The sequence below is a fragment of the Chrysochloris asiatica genome, unplaced genomic scaffold (genome assembly GCF_000296735.1).
Source record: "Chrysochloris asiatica unplaced genomic scaffold, ChrAsi1.0 scaffold00075, whole genome shotgun sequence".
Taxonomy (NCBI): Eukaryota; Metazoa; Chordata; class Mammalia; order Afrosoricida; family Chrysochloridae; genus Chrysochloris; species Chrysochloris asiatica.
This window is the reverse complement of record NW_006408593.1, coordinates 12,113,579-12,126,762: the sequence shown is the minus strand read 5'-3', so window position 1 is coordinate 12,126,762 and position 13,184 is coordinate 12,113,579. Positions and strand designations below refer to the sequence as shown.

Genomic DNA, 13,184 nt, shown 5'->3' with positions numbered 1-13,184 from the left:
TGCTCCCTCTCAGCCCTCTGAAGGGGGTGTTGAAAGCAGGAGCCCTTTCCCTTCTGGAGACCCCATGGACTGACCATGAGGGGTTGGTGAAACAGAAGCCTTCACTCCTGGAAGGGAAAGTTCTGAGCAGATAGTGCCTGCCAGATTCCAAATGTGGAATGGATTTGCATCCCTGGAAGGGAAAGGGGTGAAGGCTTTGGGGTGGCAGAGGGCAGGGCTGGGCCTCCTCTCTGGAGAGGGGCAGCTCTGGGAGATGGCTGATGAGAGGACTCTGGACATCTTGTCCCAGCTGATGGGTAGGATGGCTAGGGAAGTGTGCTGTCAGGCTGGGCTGAGCAGAGCTCTTAAAGGCTCATATCCCTCTAGGCCCCAGGGCTCAATAGACAAAGGGCTTGCCTGATAGTAGGGTTGGACCTGGGGGCAGGACATGTTCAGGCTGGAGCTCCAAGCCCCGGTCCCCTAGCTCCAAGGAGGGACAACTTCACCCCGTGTGCTGGAGATGAGAGCCAGAAGAGAACTGGTCCTCCTGCCCAGTGTGAGAGTTACACCAGGGCAGGGAGGAGAGCAGAGGCAAGGAACCAGTCAGGGGCCAGCTGCTGCCTGGAGTTGCTCTGGGCTCAGGGAGGGTCCACAATTCTGTCTCCCCTGAGTGAGGGTCCCTGATCATTGAGGAAGCTGACAGATGAGAGCCCTCTAATGGACTCCAGACCTCCTTGACAGTTGGCTCTAGAGACAATTCAGCGGAGCTGAGGAATACCTCCTTGAATAGCTCAGAACTATCCATGGCTCACTCCTGTGGGCTGCAAACTCCAGGTTCCTTAGCATGACGACATTCAAGGTCTGTCATAAACTGACTTCAGCCTACCACTAGAGCTTCCCTCCACTCTCAACAGACTGACCCCAAAGCTGCTGTGAGCTCCATTGCCCAGAGGCCTCTGTTTCCAGCATTCCCTGTGTTTGGAATGCTGGGTTGGTTCCTTTGTCTCCTAACCTCTGCCATCCTTTAAGACCACACTCAAATATCATTTCCTCCAGGAAGTTTTCCTAGACCACAGCGCCTCTCCCCTGACCCCTGCCCCTTCTCTCAGGACCACCACAGCAGTCACTGACTATTGGGTCCCTGGTTAATAGCACACCTGGAACTCTAATCATGCCCAAGGGGGCCCTTCCCACTTTCTAAACTTTAACCTCCTTGAAGGCAGGATCTAGGATGTATTTTATTTTATTCTCCAGCCCTTTGCAGGATCTTACACAAGGCCCAACATGTAGTTTGCTTAATAGTAATGATGATGTTATTAATAATAGTTGATATTTATTTGCCAGACACTGTTCTAGCCCTTTGTATGCAGTATCTCATTTAAACGTCAGAATTTAAGGTAGGAACTATTGTTATTAGCTGCCATTGACTTAGACCCTTGACTCATGGCAATCCCCCCATGCACGACTGAAAGAAATACTGTCTAGTCCTGCACCATCTTATGGTTAGTTTTGGATTAAATCATTGTGATCCATAAGTTTTTCTTTGGTTGATTTTCAGAATTGGCAGCTTGCCAGGTCTTTCTTCCTAATCTGTCTTGATCTGGAAAGCACCACTGAAACCTATTTAGCATGTTGTTATGTGCCGTGGAGTCGATTCCGACTCATAGCAACCCTGTAAAGGGTTTCTGAGGCTGTAAATCTTTTTAGGAGCAGAAAGCCTCATCTTTCTCCCTCAGAGCGGCTGCTGGGCTCGAACTGCCAATCTCATGGTTCACAGCCCAGTGCTTATTATATATGGAGCCATTAAGCTCCCATTTAGCATCATAGCAACACACAAACCTTCATGGACAGACAGGTGTATTGACTGGAAATCAAAGCTAGGTCTACCTTATGGAAGGTGAGAATTCTACCACCAAACCACCCCTATTTTATGGATGAGGAAGCAGAGGCACATAGAAATTAAGTAGCTTGCCTAAATTCACTCAGTTAGCAAGTGGTTGAACCAGGATTGGAAACTAAGAACTCGGACTGTTGAGTTCATTCTCTTAGGTACCCACAACCCTACTGGCGGTTGAAGAAATGACTGCTTTTCCGCTACCCCACTAAGTCCAGGGCCAGATACAAAGACAAGACAAGCACATGCACTGGGTCTTCACCTGGGTCCCATGGCCCGAAATACAGAGAGAGCCCTGAGAAGGGACCCTGCGTCTTTCGGATTTACTCAAAGAAAAGAGCCTTCCAGCTCCAGAGAGGTTAGACAGGAAAACAAAATCTCTGTGGTTCAGGAGGAGCACAGGAATGGAGAAGGTGTGATGTTCCTCCAAGGACTGTCCACTGTGGGACTTCCCTTCCAGGCAATGACCACAGCAACCAGAGTCAAAACAGCAGCAGAAACGGTCATTAAGAGAGAGTGTACTATGTGCTGAGCAATGGACTCAGCCCTATCCTACTTGTTACCTAGTTGATTTCACCTCGTGTGTCACAATAGAGCTGTAGTCCATAGAGTTCTCAAAGGCTGATTTTTTGGAATTCGATCAGTAGCCTTTCTCGTAAGGTGTCTCTGAAGGAACTCGAACCTCCAACCTTTCAGTTAGCAGCCAAGTGTGTTAATTATTTGTACCACATTGGGACTCGCAGCCTTAGATACAAAGCTTACCTAATTGAATAGACACAAAGGTTACCTAATTGAATAGACACAAAGGTTACCTAATTGAATAGACACAAAGGCTACCTAATTGAATAGACACAAAGGTTACCTAATTGAATAGACACAAAGGTTACCTAATTGAATAGACACAAAGGTTACCTAATTGAATCCTGATAGAACCCTATGTTTTATGGTCACCCTGTACAGGGTTGCTATGAGATGGAACCGACTCGGTGGGACTTAACAGCAACAACATGGATGAGGAAAATCAAATGTGAAGACGTTCACTCAAGCTCACACAGATGACAAATGGTGAGAGCAGGATTTGCTCTTGTTCCTGCATCTGAAAAGAACTAGAAGAACCATTTGTGACCACACCACCTCACCTCGGATGGCTCAGCTCCCCTGTATTTGTCCAGGAATCTGCCATCTGACTTGTGGCCATGCAGTCTGGTCAGACGGGGCCTGCATTAGGTACCAGGTAACAGGACTTTCCCATTCAGAATCTGTCCAGAACAGGGTGTTTCAGGGTCTACGGCTCTCCTTTTCCCCATACTCTCGATACTCTCAGAGACCAGGTATCCAGGAATGAGTGATGTCGTGAGGACACATTATACTCTTTAAGTCATGTGGCGCTGTAGGTTAATGCGTCAGACTGCAAAGTCTTTAGAACTGCAAGGTTGGTAGTTCAAGCACACCAGCTGTTCCTTGAAAACCCTATACAGGGTCGCTATGGGTCAAAATCGACTTGGCGGCACTTAATAACAACATGTACTATATATGGAGTCCTGGACTGCTAACTGCAAGATTGGTGGTTCAAATGCACCAGCTACTCCTTGGAAACACTATACAAGGTCGGTGTGAGTCTGAACTGATTCAATGGCATTTAACAACAACAATAATGCACTATAGTTTTTTTATGTACATGATTTATTTCATAATAAAAAATAGGCCATCATGATAAAGATAATAAGTAGATATGGGATTTAAGATAAGATTCATTACTTGAATAGGTAAGTAAATAAAAGTCTCTTAAAAAAAAAAAAGGACCATCAAAGCTGGAAGTATCTTTTCTTCCTCTATCCATTCATCCACCCATTCAGGGGTCCTCATCCCCAACTCACTGGAACTTTCCTATCCATCCATCCATCCATCCATCCATCCATCCATCCATCCATCCATCCATCCTCTATCACCACCTTTGCAGCCCTTCCTTTATCCCTCATTCCCTCCTTCCTTTGCCTCTTGCTTCTTCCCTCCTCCCTTCCCTTCCTTCTGTCTATCCAACCAACAAATAAATGCTTCCTGAGCACCTGATTTAGTCATAACCAGATCTAGGGAACAGGCGAAAGTAAGTAATTGTCTCCTTGCCCTCAGAGAATGTTTAGTCTAATTTAGTAAGGCCCAGATTTGCTTAAGGTCACATAGCAAGTTAGGGACAGGAGGTGAGGCCCTTCCAGGCAGACAAAAGGATTCAGACAGAGGCTGAGATCTATCTGACCCGGCAGTAAGCCCCTTCAGTCTCTTCCTATCACCTCTTCCTGGTCTCCTGGAGGGCCTGAAGAGCCTGCTGACTCTCATTGCTGCCCTCAGATTTGTTATTCCTTTGAAAGGGGAGGAGGGGACCGGCTGCTGCTGTCCAGCTGTGATGTCGGACCACACATCCCAGCCCAGATGTGTCAGCCTCTCTGGGATGAGTGAAATGGTTTCTGGGCCAAGAGCCCAAGTCCAAGGAAGCAGCGTGTGGGCTCTGTCCGGGAGAGCTGGGGGTGGGGCACACTGCACTAGGCAGCAGGGAAGTCATCATTGCTCAAACCCTCAAGCTGCCTGTCCAGACCATGGAGGTGGTATGATGTGCCCAGGCCACAGGCATCAGGACTGTGACTTTCTGAGGAAACCAATACATTTGATAAGTGTTCTCTGTCAGTCAAGAGTTCCTGCCCCTCTAGCATCTCCTGAAACAGACACTCCTACCCCTTCTTTCCCCCAAATTCTGGTCAAGGATCAAGAAGTTTCCACTTGTTCTAGCCTCCCCTAGCCTGCTCAGGGGGGTTACATGGTGTCCCAGCCAAAGCAATGCTCATGGTCTTGACTCTAACTCCACCCAACTCTTCCTGCATCCTGCCCTCTGGAGTGCAGAAACTTCCAGAAGAACAGCCTGTTCTCCAGCATCTGGCACTAGTTTCTTGAGGGAGGCTCAGGGGCAAACCAGGTCCCTGAGAAGGATGGTCTGGGAGGGTCTCAGTACCAGGACTTACGGGAGGCAAATAGCATAGGAAGCAAAGGACACAACGTGGGGGATGTCCTTTGTCCTCCTCTCTCTAGACTAGGTACAATCAAACTCTCCTGGGAGCTTCAGAAAGAAAAATCCAAATGCCCAGGTAGGTGGGGAAATAGCATTCCTGGGCGAGAATGAGGAAAGGGTATAGGATAGGGTGTTGGGGCCCCGCCTCTCATAGCTCAGACAATATGCTGGGGTGGGGGTGGGGGTGGGGATGGCAGGGAGCTGACTGCATCCACAGATACTCAAAGGATAAGCATGGGTGAGGTTATCCATAACCCTGGTGTGGCGCTGTATGATAAGCACTGGGCTGCTAACTGAAAGGTTGGTGGTTCAAACCTGCTGGCTGCTCCTCAGAAACCCTATACAGGATCACTATGAGTCAGAGGTGACTCTATGGCACTTAACAACAACAACACACTTTTCTTGTCCTGCAAGGCAAAGTTCAAACCAGATTGTTCACTCCTCTTCTTGCAGGACTGTCTGGTCCTTAAACAGAAAGCAAAGGTGTCCCCTCCTTTCAAAATCTCAGTCCTAGTGCCCCCTGCTAAAATGCCTTCCAGTAATTCCTCACCAATGTTGTTGTTGTATTAGCTATCATTAGCTTGACCCCTGACTCTTGGCGACCCCACACACATTGGTTCCCACTATGACCAGTTGGTGTGGTGCTGCGGGTTAATGCAGTGGACTGCAAGGTCGGTTTGAACTGCAAGATAGGCAGTTCAAACTCACCAGCCGTTCTTCCGAAACCTTATACAGGGTCACTATGAGTTGGCACTTAACAACATAACAAATGACTAGTTGGGGATCACACCATTGCGATCCATGGGTTGTTTTTTTTTCTGATTTTTGAAAGCTGATTGCCAGGTTTTTTTCCTAGTCCATGTTAGTCTGGAAGCGCCAATGAAATGAGTTCAACATCATAGAAACACACAAGCTTCCACTGACAGATGGATAATGGCTATGTAAGAGATGCATGGGCCGGGAATCAAACTGAGTCTCCTGCATGAAAAGGGAGAATTCTACCCTGAGTCATCACTGTCTCCCCAATTTCATTGTCAGTAGGGATGAGGGAACTTGGGGAGGGAGAATACAGAGCTAACTTCTCTGGAAACCATATCCCGACCTCCTGCTGAGCCCAGAATCCACCTCCTTGGTGTTCCCCACAAGCCGCCACTTCATCATGGTGCCCATCACGGTGCTGCCATGTTTTCTGGAGCAGGGTGTGTCTTCTTCATCTGGGTTACCCTGGCACCAATAGAGGTGTGCCTTCAGGGCCCACTTGTTGAAGGAATGGAGGCTGTGTTAAATTCCCGGTTGGTCCAGGGAAGCCGGATGGACCTCACAACAGAGCTGGGCACAAACCTCATCTTTGTGGGGCCACTACCCTCAGGGCTGGCCAGGCCAGGACCCTGAGACCATTGTGTCCCTACTGAAATGATCAGTACACATCTTGAACAATCAGGTCTAACTATTTTAATCATCTCCTCTTCCCTTCGAGGGACTACCCCAATCCTAAGAAATTTTCTCTACAAATACAGTAAGTCTTTGAAAGAGAGTAAAGTTCACTATTTTGTGACCTGTCCTGTGCCCGGGCCCAATCTCAAATGAAGGTGGGCACAACTCTTGTCTCTGTGGGGTTGGTAAGGAAGTGACCCCTTGGAACTCATTTATAACTTTCTCGTTTAGGTCTACAACATGCGGTAAGGGTTTGTGATATATGTTGTGTATGTGTGTATGTGTTTGTGACAGTAACTAAAAAAAAATACACAACTCTGTATCTTATATGATTGAGAATTTTAGCCTGTCATTGCATTATTGTGGTATTTACTATATTGAGCATCTATTTTATGTCAAGATACTATGGTAGGTTTACGGCAGTGCAAACTGAGATAAGGGTTATAGAAAATACAAAGGATTAACAGAAATAACAAGGGTCTTATTTTTAGTAGTCAGGGAGACTTCTCTGAAGAGGTGACATTTGAGCTGAGAACCGATGCAAGAGATGGAAAGAACTGGAGTGAAAGCATTCTAAATAGAAGGAAAAGTATATGCAAAGGCCCTCGGGACAGTTGGAAAGGCTTGGTTTACAGTGAGATGCTTGTGGACCTAAAAGTCCCGGAGCAATCTGAAGAAGAGGAAACTGGCACGTGGAAGCCCAAGAGCCAGGAGTGAGACCTGAGCCACCTGTTCAAACCCTCTGTGGGTCAGTCAGCTCCAGACTGTCTGAGACCAGGGGCCGCAGGGGCTTGTCACAGGGTGGGGATGGCTCCAGCAATGACAGTTCAGTGGAAAGCAGGGAGAACACCTCTTGTGTCATGGGCTGCAGGCCCCCAATGGCTGGGAAGTAGGTGAGCTTAGCACCTTTTCCCTTCTTCCTTAAAAAAATTTAGGGTCATTTTCATTCATTTGTTCAACAATGGTTAATCGAGAGCTACTTTTGTGCTACTGCCCAAGATGCTGAGACTACAGTAGTGAATTGTTGTTGCAAAATCCCTGCCTTCATGGAGCTTGCATTCCAGTGGAGGAAGCGAAATCCAAACAAACAAAAAACCTCTACCTGAATCAAACTTAATATTTTGGGGGAGATCTCCCTTCCTGAGCAAGAGCCATGAAATTTGGACCACACCATTTCCTCCACTGGAGTGTCTGGATGGGTCAGATAATTAGTGTGCTTGGCTGCTAACCCAAAGGTTGGAGGTTTGAGTCTGCCCAGATGAATTTCGGAAGAAAGACCTGGCAATTCATTTCAAGAAAAATCAGCCGTTGAAAACCCTATGGAGCTTGGTTTTACCCTGACACAATTGGGGTCTCCATGAGTCAGGGCCAACTCAAGGGCAACTTTTTGTTGTTTTTCTCTGTTGGTTATTTTGTGGAGGATACTACTCAGAGACCAGAGTACACTGGCCCATCTGTCCTCTTTCCTCTGGGTAAGAATTTAAAGAGAAACACACACATCTATGTATCTCCCCTTTTAAGGACTGTTAAAGGCCCACACACAGATAAAGGAACATGCAAACACACATACTTCTCTAATCTCTTGAAATTCCCCAACGATCAGGGTTGGAGGAGGGGGCCCTTCTGCTTCTCTAATTAGATCAGAGGGAGCTGGGCTGGGGAACTAGGGAGCAGGGAGCAAGCTGAGCCCTCACACCTCCTTCCCCTGGGCTGGTCCCTGGGTCTTTGGCATCTCCACACCTGGTCTCCCAGCTGCTGGGAGGTGGAGCAGTGATCTGGTCAAACATCCTTGCAGCTTCCTGCTTCTCCCCTCTGAGACAACAGAAAGAACTGTTCTTCCTCTCCACACCCTCCCAGCTGGTATCCAAAGCCATTACCCTTTAGAGAAACCAGGGTCCTCTCTCCCCCTGAGTTAGGGGAAGGGGGCAAGAGGCACACTGACTGAGTGTCTCACCTAGAGACATGACATGGCTTCTTCTCCCTCTGGTCCTAGGTTTCAGTTCTCTGTGTACCAAGCTCTCTCTCACACCTGTCAAAGGACTAAAGGATTGCAGATAAATAGAAAGGGCAGCCCTAGGTGGTGCACATGGTTAATAGGCTTGAGTCTACCAGAGGCATTTTGGAAGAAAGCTCTGGCAAGTCACTTCAAGAAACATTAGCCATTGAAAAGCCTATGGGGTTTCCACACTCTGACACACTTTGGGTCGCCAAGCATTAGAACACTCTCAACTGCAACTTTTTTCTCTCTACGTCAGCCAGATCAGGGTCTCTGAGACAGTGAGGAGGGAGAAGAAGCCCCCACCTCTTAAAGGAAGGGCAGCCCCTTCTGAGAAACATAAACAGGACTGCAAGAGCAAGAAGGATCTTCATAGGCGAACAAAACGACCAACGCACCTGACTCCATTCTGTGTACTCTGTCTCCTGCCCCTGTACATAGATGTTCACATACAGCAACACAGCACATGTTTCCCACATTGGTCTGAGAACCACAAGGTCGGTAGTTCAAACCCACCAGTTGTTCCTTGGAAAGCCTATACAGGGTAGCTATGAGTCGGAACCAACTCAACAGCACTTAACAACAACAACATCTGAATTTTAAAGGCTAGTGAATACCTTAGTCTCAATCTTCCAGACTGATAAAACCCAGACTCCATCCCTTTCTACCTTTTTAACCCTGGAAAATGTTTTCATCATCTGGCAGAATAGAAAGGAAGCTGAGGGTAGGGTTGGTATGGGATCCCAGTTGGACATTGGAATGGAAGACCTATTTCTAGGATGCACAGTGGGTTGCATTTTTCTTTTTGCAAAAAGGAAGGAAAGTGACTTGCTCAAGGTCACACAGCAACTTCCAACTGAGTAATTCTTACCACTAAACCAAACCTATTGTTGGGGAGCCATAGCTATACAGGCTTTCCAAGGCTGTAAATCTTGATGGGAATAGACTGACACATCTTTCTCTGGAGGGTCAGCTAGTGGGTTCAAGCTGCCAACATTTCGGCTATCAGCCAACCACTTAACCACACTGCCACCAGGGTTCTTCTTATCACCACCCCTCAGTCAGTCTCAGGGACAAGTTAATAATGACCAACTTTTACATGCCAGGCATTCCTTTTCTCACCAGTTTTCTACTACAAGGCTATGGGAAAGCTTCTAATAGTCCCATTTTTCAGATGAGGAAACCAAAGTCCTGAGGAAGAATGGTCACTTGTCTGCATTGGCCTGGCTGGGCCTATCTCCAGAAGATCCTCTATCTCCCCTTAGATACTCCTTCCTGTCCTTCTATCTTGTTTGGCTTTGCCGGCTCCAGAGCCCCAGTGTGGGACACTACTGTTTGATTTCCTGCGTTGGATCAAGGCCCAGATAAGCAGCTGGGGATGCAGGGCTGAAAGGCGCAGAGGGACGAGGCTGCAGGCTACAGCGTTTATTCAGAAGGAAGTCCTACTGGGAGCGGTCCAGGGCTGGGGGAAGCTCCCATGGGACCTATCCCAGCTTTCCGACGACCCTCCTTGTCTGCCAGTCCGAACACCTACAAATCCCTTCCTCTCTGACCAGTACTTTCTACCAACCCTCAGCCTTCTGTATTTCTTGGACCTATGCCCAAACTGTTCTTAGAAAGACTTGATCCAACCTTTCTCCCATTTTACAGACCAAGCAGCTGAGGCCCAGGGAGGAGAATGAGCCTTCTCACCAGGGGAGGCAGCAGAACCGGGACTAAATTCCACTGCCAGTATCAGCTCTCTGCTTCCACTGGGGCTAGGGGCTTCCTCAGGGAACAGGGTGATTGAGATGTGCTGCCCCAAAGTAGAAATCCGGAAGACCTCAAACCTTCTGCCTTCTTAACTCAGGATCTGTCCCTTTCTCTGCATCAGTCTGGCAGCATGGCACAGTTCAGGTGGAAGTCCAAGACGCTCAGGTCTGGGCTCTCTAACCTTTTGAGTCTCTATGGACTCGGTGCTAGTCTTGCCAAATGTCTCTTATTCTGAGGAGCTAGAAACCTGCAGGGAAAGACCAAGACGATCACCGGGGGTGGGGGTGGGGAGAAATGCTGGTTCCCAGACTAAGGAACTACCACTAGACTCCTCTAAAAGCCCTCCTGTCAGGGGGCAGGCCCTTCTGCACCCACATATTTCTCCCTTTACTGGGTCCGTGCCTTTCCACAGGGCCTTAGGACTGGGCCTGAGAAGGGAAGGAGGGAAGAAGAGAAAGAAACCACATTTCCTTAGGGAGGGAAACGGGCCGGGAGCAGTAGGAAAAAAGACAAACCCAGAGACAGACAGTCCTGAAGACACCCGGAGAAACTTGAGGGGCAGAGACTCAGATTGCTGCTCTGACCTCCTCAGGAGATCTCAGCTCTGATTCCCTGCAGCAGCCACGGCTGCACCCTAAGTTTCTGTGTCTGATTCTGACATCCGAGGGGGCCGCGACTCTGATCCCCGGGGGTGCTGAATCTCTGGCATTCTAAATGCTCCGCTGTGCGCCCCCCAGCGGAGAACCAGACTCGGAGCCACCGAGGTCCTAAAGGGCGCAGGAAAGGGCGCCACCACTTTGCGCCCAAGCTGGTTCCAGAACGCTGGGGGGAGGGGGGGGCGGAGGACGGCTAGATGAGGTAGTAGGGGCATGTGTGTTTCGAGTTCGTATCCCAGGACTGGATGGTTCCTACGCCTCGACGTCCCTATGCCCTAGAAGGCGCGGGCCAAAGTGTCCCTGGACGGAGACCTCCGGAGGGGCGCGCGCTGAGGCGAGTTCTGAGGCTCGGGCCTAGGCTTTGGGTCTAGGGAAGTGTCAAGGGGCCTAATTGTCAAAGCTCAGTGCTCCGAACACGTGTTCCTCCTGGAAACCCTGTACCCCTGGACCTTCCCTCTCTCCTGCCCAGTAATGTGTAGTCCGGTGCTTCCGGGGATGCAGGCGCGCCGCGAAGGGGAGTGCGGAGCGGCGGGAGAAGGACGCATCCCCTCTTCTTACCGCATTGTTGAGGAAATCAGATTCGTTCAGATCCCCCAAGTCCAAGAAGCTGGATCCGGGAAACAGCCTGTCGGCGGGGAAGGGCTCCAAGACGGCGTCCATCGTGGTGGGCTCCGGAGACCCCCTTTGGCCTGGCTCCCCTCACTCCAGGGCGGCGTAGCGCCCAGCTCCGAGCTCCCGCCTGAGAGCTGGCAGACAGCCGGGGAGGGGGGTGGTGTGAGGGGGCAGGTCCGGGACGAAGCCCCCGGGAGGGGTGGGTGGAGACGGGTGACCCGGGCTGTGGGGCGCGGGGCCTCAGGGCAGCGGCGCCGAGCGGGTTGGGCTCAGGGGCCCCGGGCGCACCGCGGGCATCTAGCCGACTCCTCCTCCTCCTGCTCCTCCTGGGGCACAGCTGGCTTCCATGGGGGCCCTAGGGTGGGGCTGGGGCCTTGGGGAGTCCCCCGAGACTGGGTGACCCCAGGCGCTCGCGCTCTCTGGGTCTCCCTCTGCACGGCTCCTGTCACTTTCCCCACTGAGGAACCTGGAACCCCGGGTGCTTAGCCCAGCCGGCCAGGGCGCCACGCCCCCACATCAATATTCACATAGCTTAATATTCATGAGAAGAGGGTAGGGCTTGAGGAATTATTCCTCCCCTTTTAAAGAGACATCCGTCGCCTAGTCTCTAGCCAATTTCTGTTCTCTGAAAGCTTCTGGTAGGGTCTTTCGTCCTGGAGCCGATAACAATGTTCCTGGGACCTCGGCTTCTTGATTAGGTTTTGTCAACTACTCTCCCATTCGCTGATGAGGGAGCTGCGTTGGTTCATTCTTCTAGACTTATCCAGGAACAAAGCCACGGTTAAGCGATTCCATCTCACTGGTCTCTCAATAGAGCTCTCTCAATGGGAGACTGTCAAGTTTCTTAATTCTCATCTTTCAAGTCTCAGCTCAGCTGTCTTCTCCTCCAGGAAGACTTCCCTGACTTCCAGGGTAGGGCAGATACACTCACAGGACACTGTGTGATTACCTCAATTGTGGTAAATCTCTCATTGTATGTTCACGTGTCTAAGAGGACTTTGAGATCCTTCAGGCCAAGGAATGTATCCAACTTCCCTGTGTGTGAAAAAGGTAGGTTAAAGGGAGGACCCTTACTCTCATCAATCATCAAGTCCCCCTAATGGTTCAGAGGATACCCTGGGTGTTACCAACAGTTAAGATTTGACTACTAGCCGAAAGGTTGGCAGTTCGAATCACCCAGAGGTATGGTGGAAGAAATGTTTATCAATCTGTTTCTGAAAAATCACAGTCTTGAAAACCCATTGTAGCTGCGCATACATGGGCTCAGCCATGAGTCAAAATCAACTCAACAACAATACCAACAACGGTTCTGAAGAGTGGGAAGCTGGAGAAGAGTGGCTTTGGAGTCTGGAAGAACCAAGTTACTGGCTGGCTGTCCACTTCACAGTCACCTGGATATTCCCAGGCCTCCTGGAACCATAAGCTAAATGGCCCGCTCGGGCGTACAGCTTAATCTCTTGAAAGGGCTGATAAACAGTCACGAGGCACCTGAACAAATGGAGGTGGTTCAAAAAGGCACTCCCAAAGTGGCCTGGGCACACTGGCTCTTTCCCAGAAGTCATTAATAGGATTAAGTGTGTCCCCATGCCTGGAGCTTTTCATTAGCTCGGAACCAAACAGCCTTTAAGAAATGGAGATGTCATTTGCAGCTAAGCCATGGATGCCACCGAAATGGTTCTCTCAGTGCCAAGGTGGAAGAAGGGTACACACTGGGGCTGAGGCTGTGACTATTTGCTTGCCTGGGGCAGGCAGGCAGGCAGGCAGGCACGTGGCTTTCCCCCATCTCCTGACCCAGTGGACTCA

The 13,184-nt window shown here is 49.7% G+C and overlaps 1 protein-coding gene across 1 annotated transcript in view; it reads right to left on the bottom strand.

Moving 5' to 3' along the window:
* The window catches only part of CREB3L1 (cAMP responsive element binding protein 3-like 1), a 51,736-nt gene extending 40,197 nt beyond the window's left edge, over positions 1–11,539 (bottom strand). The window contains exon 1 of the mRNA XM_006865047.1: positions 11,328–11,539. Within this exon, the coding sequence (XP_006865109.1) occupies positions 11,328–11,429 (102 nt within the window). The 5' untranslated portion in view covers positions 11,430–11,539. The remainder of the gene's footprint in view (positions 1–11,327) is intronic.
* Positions 11,540–13,184: the final 1,645 nt, after the last annotated feature.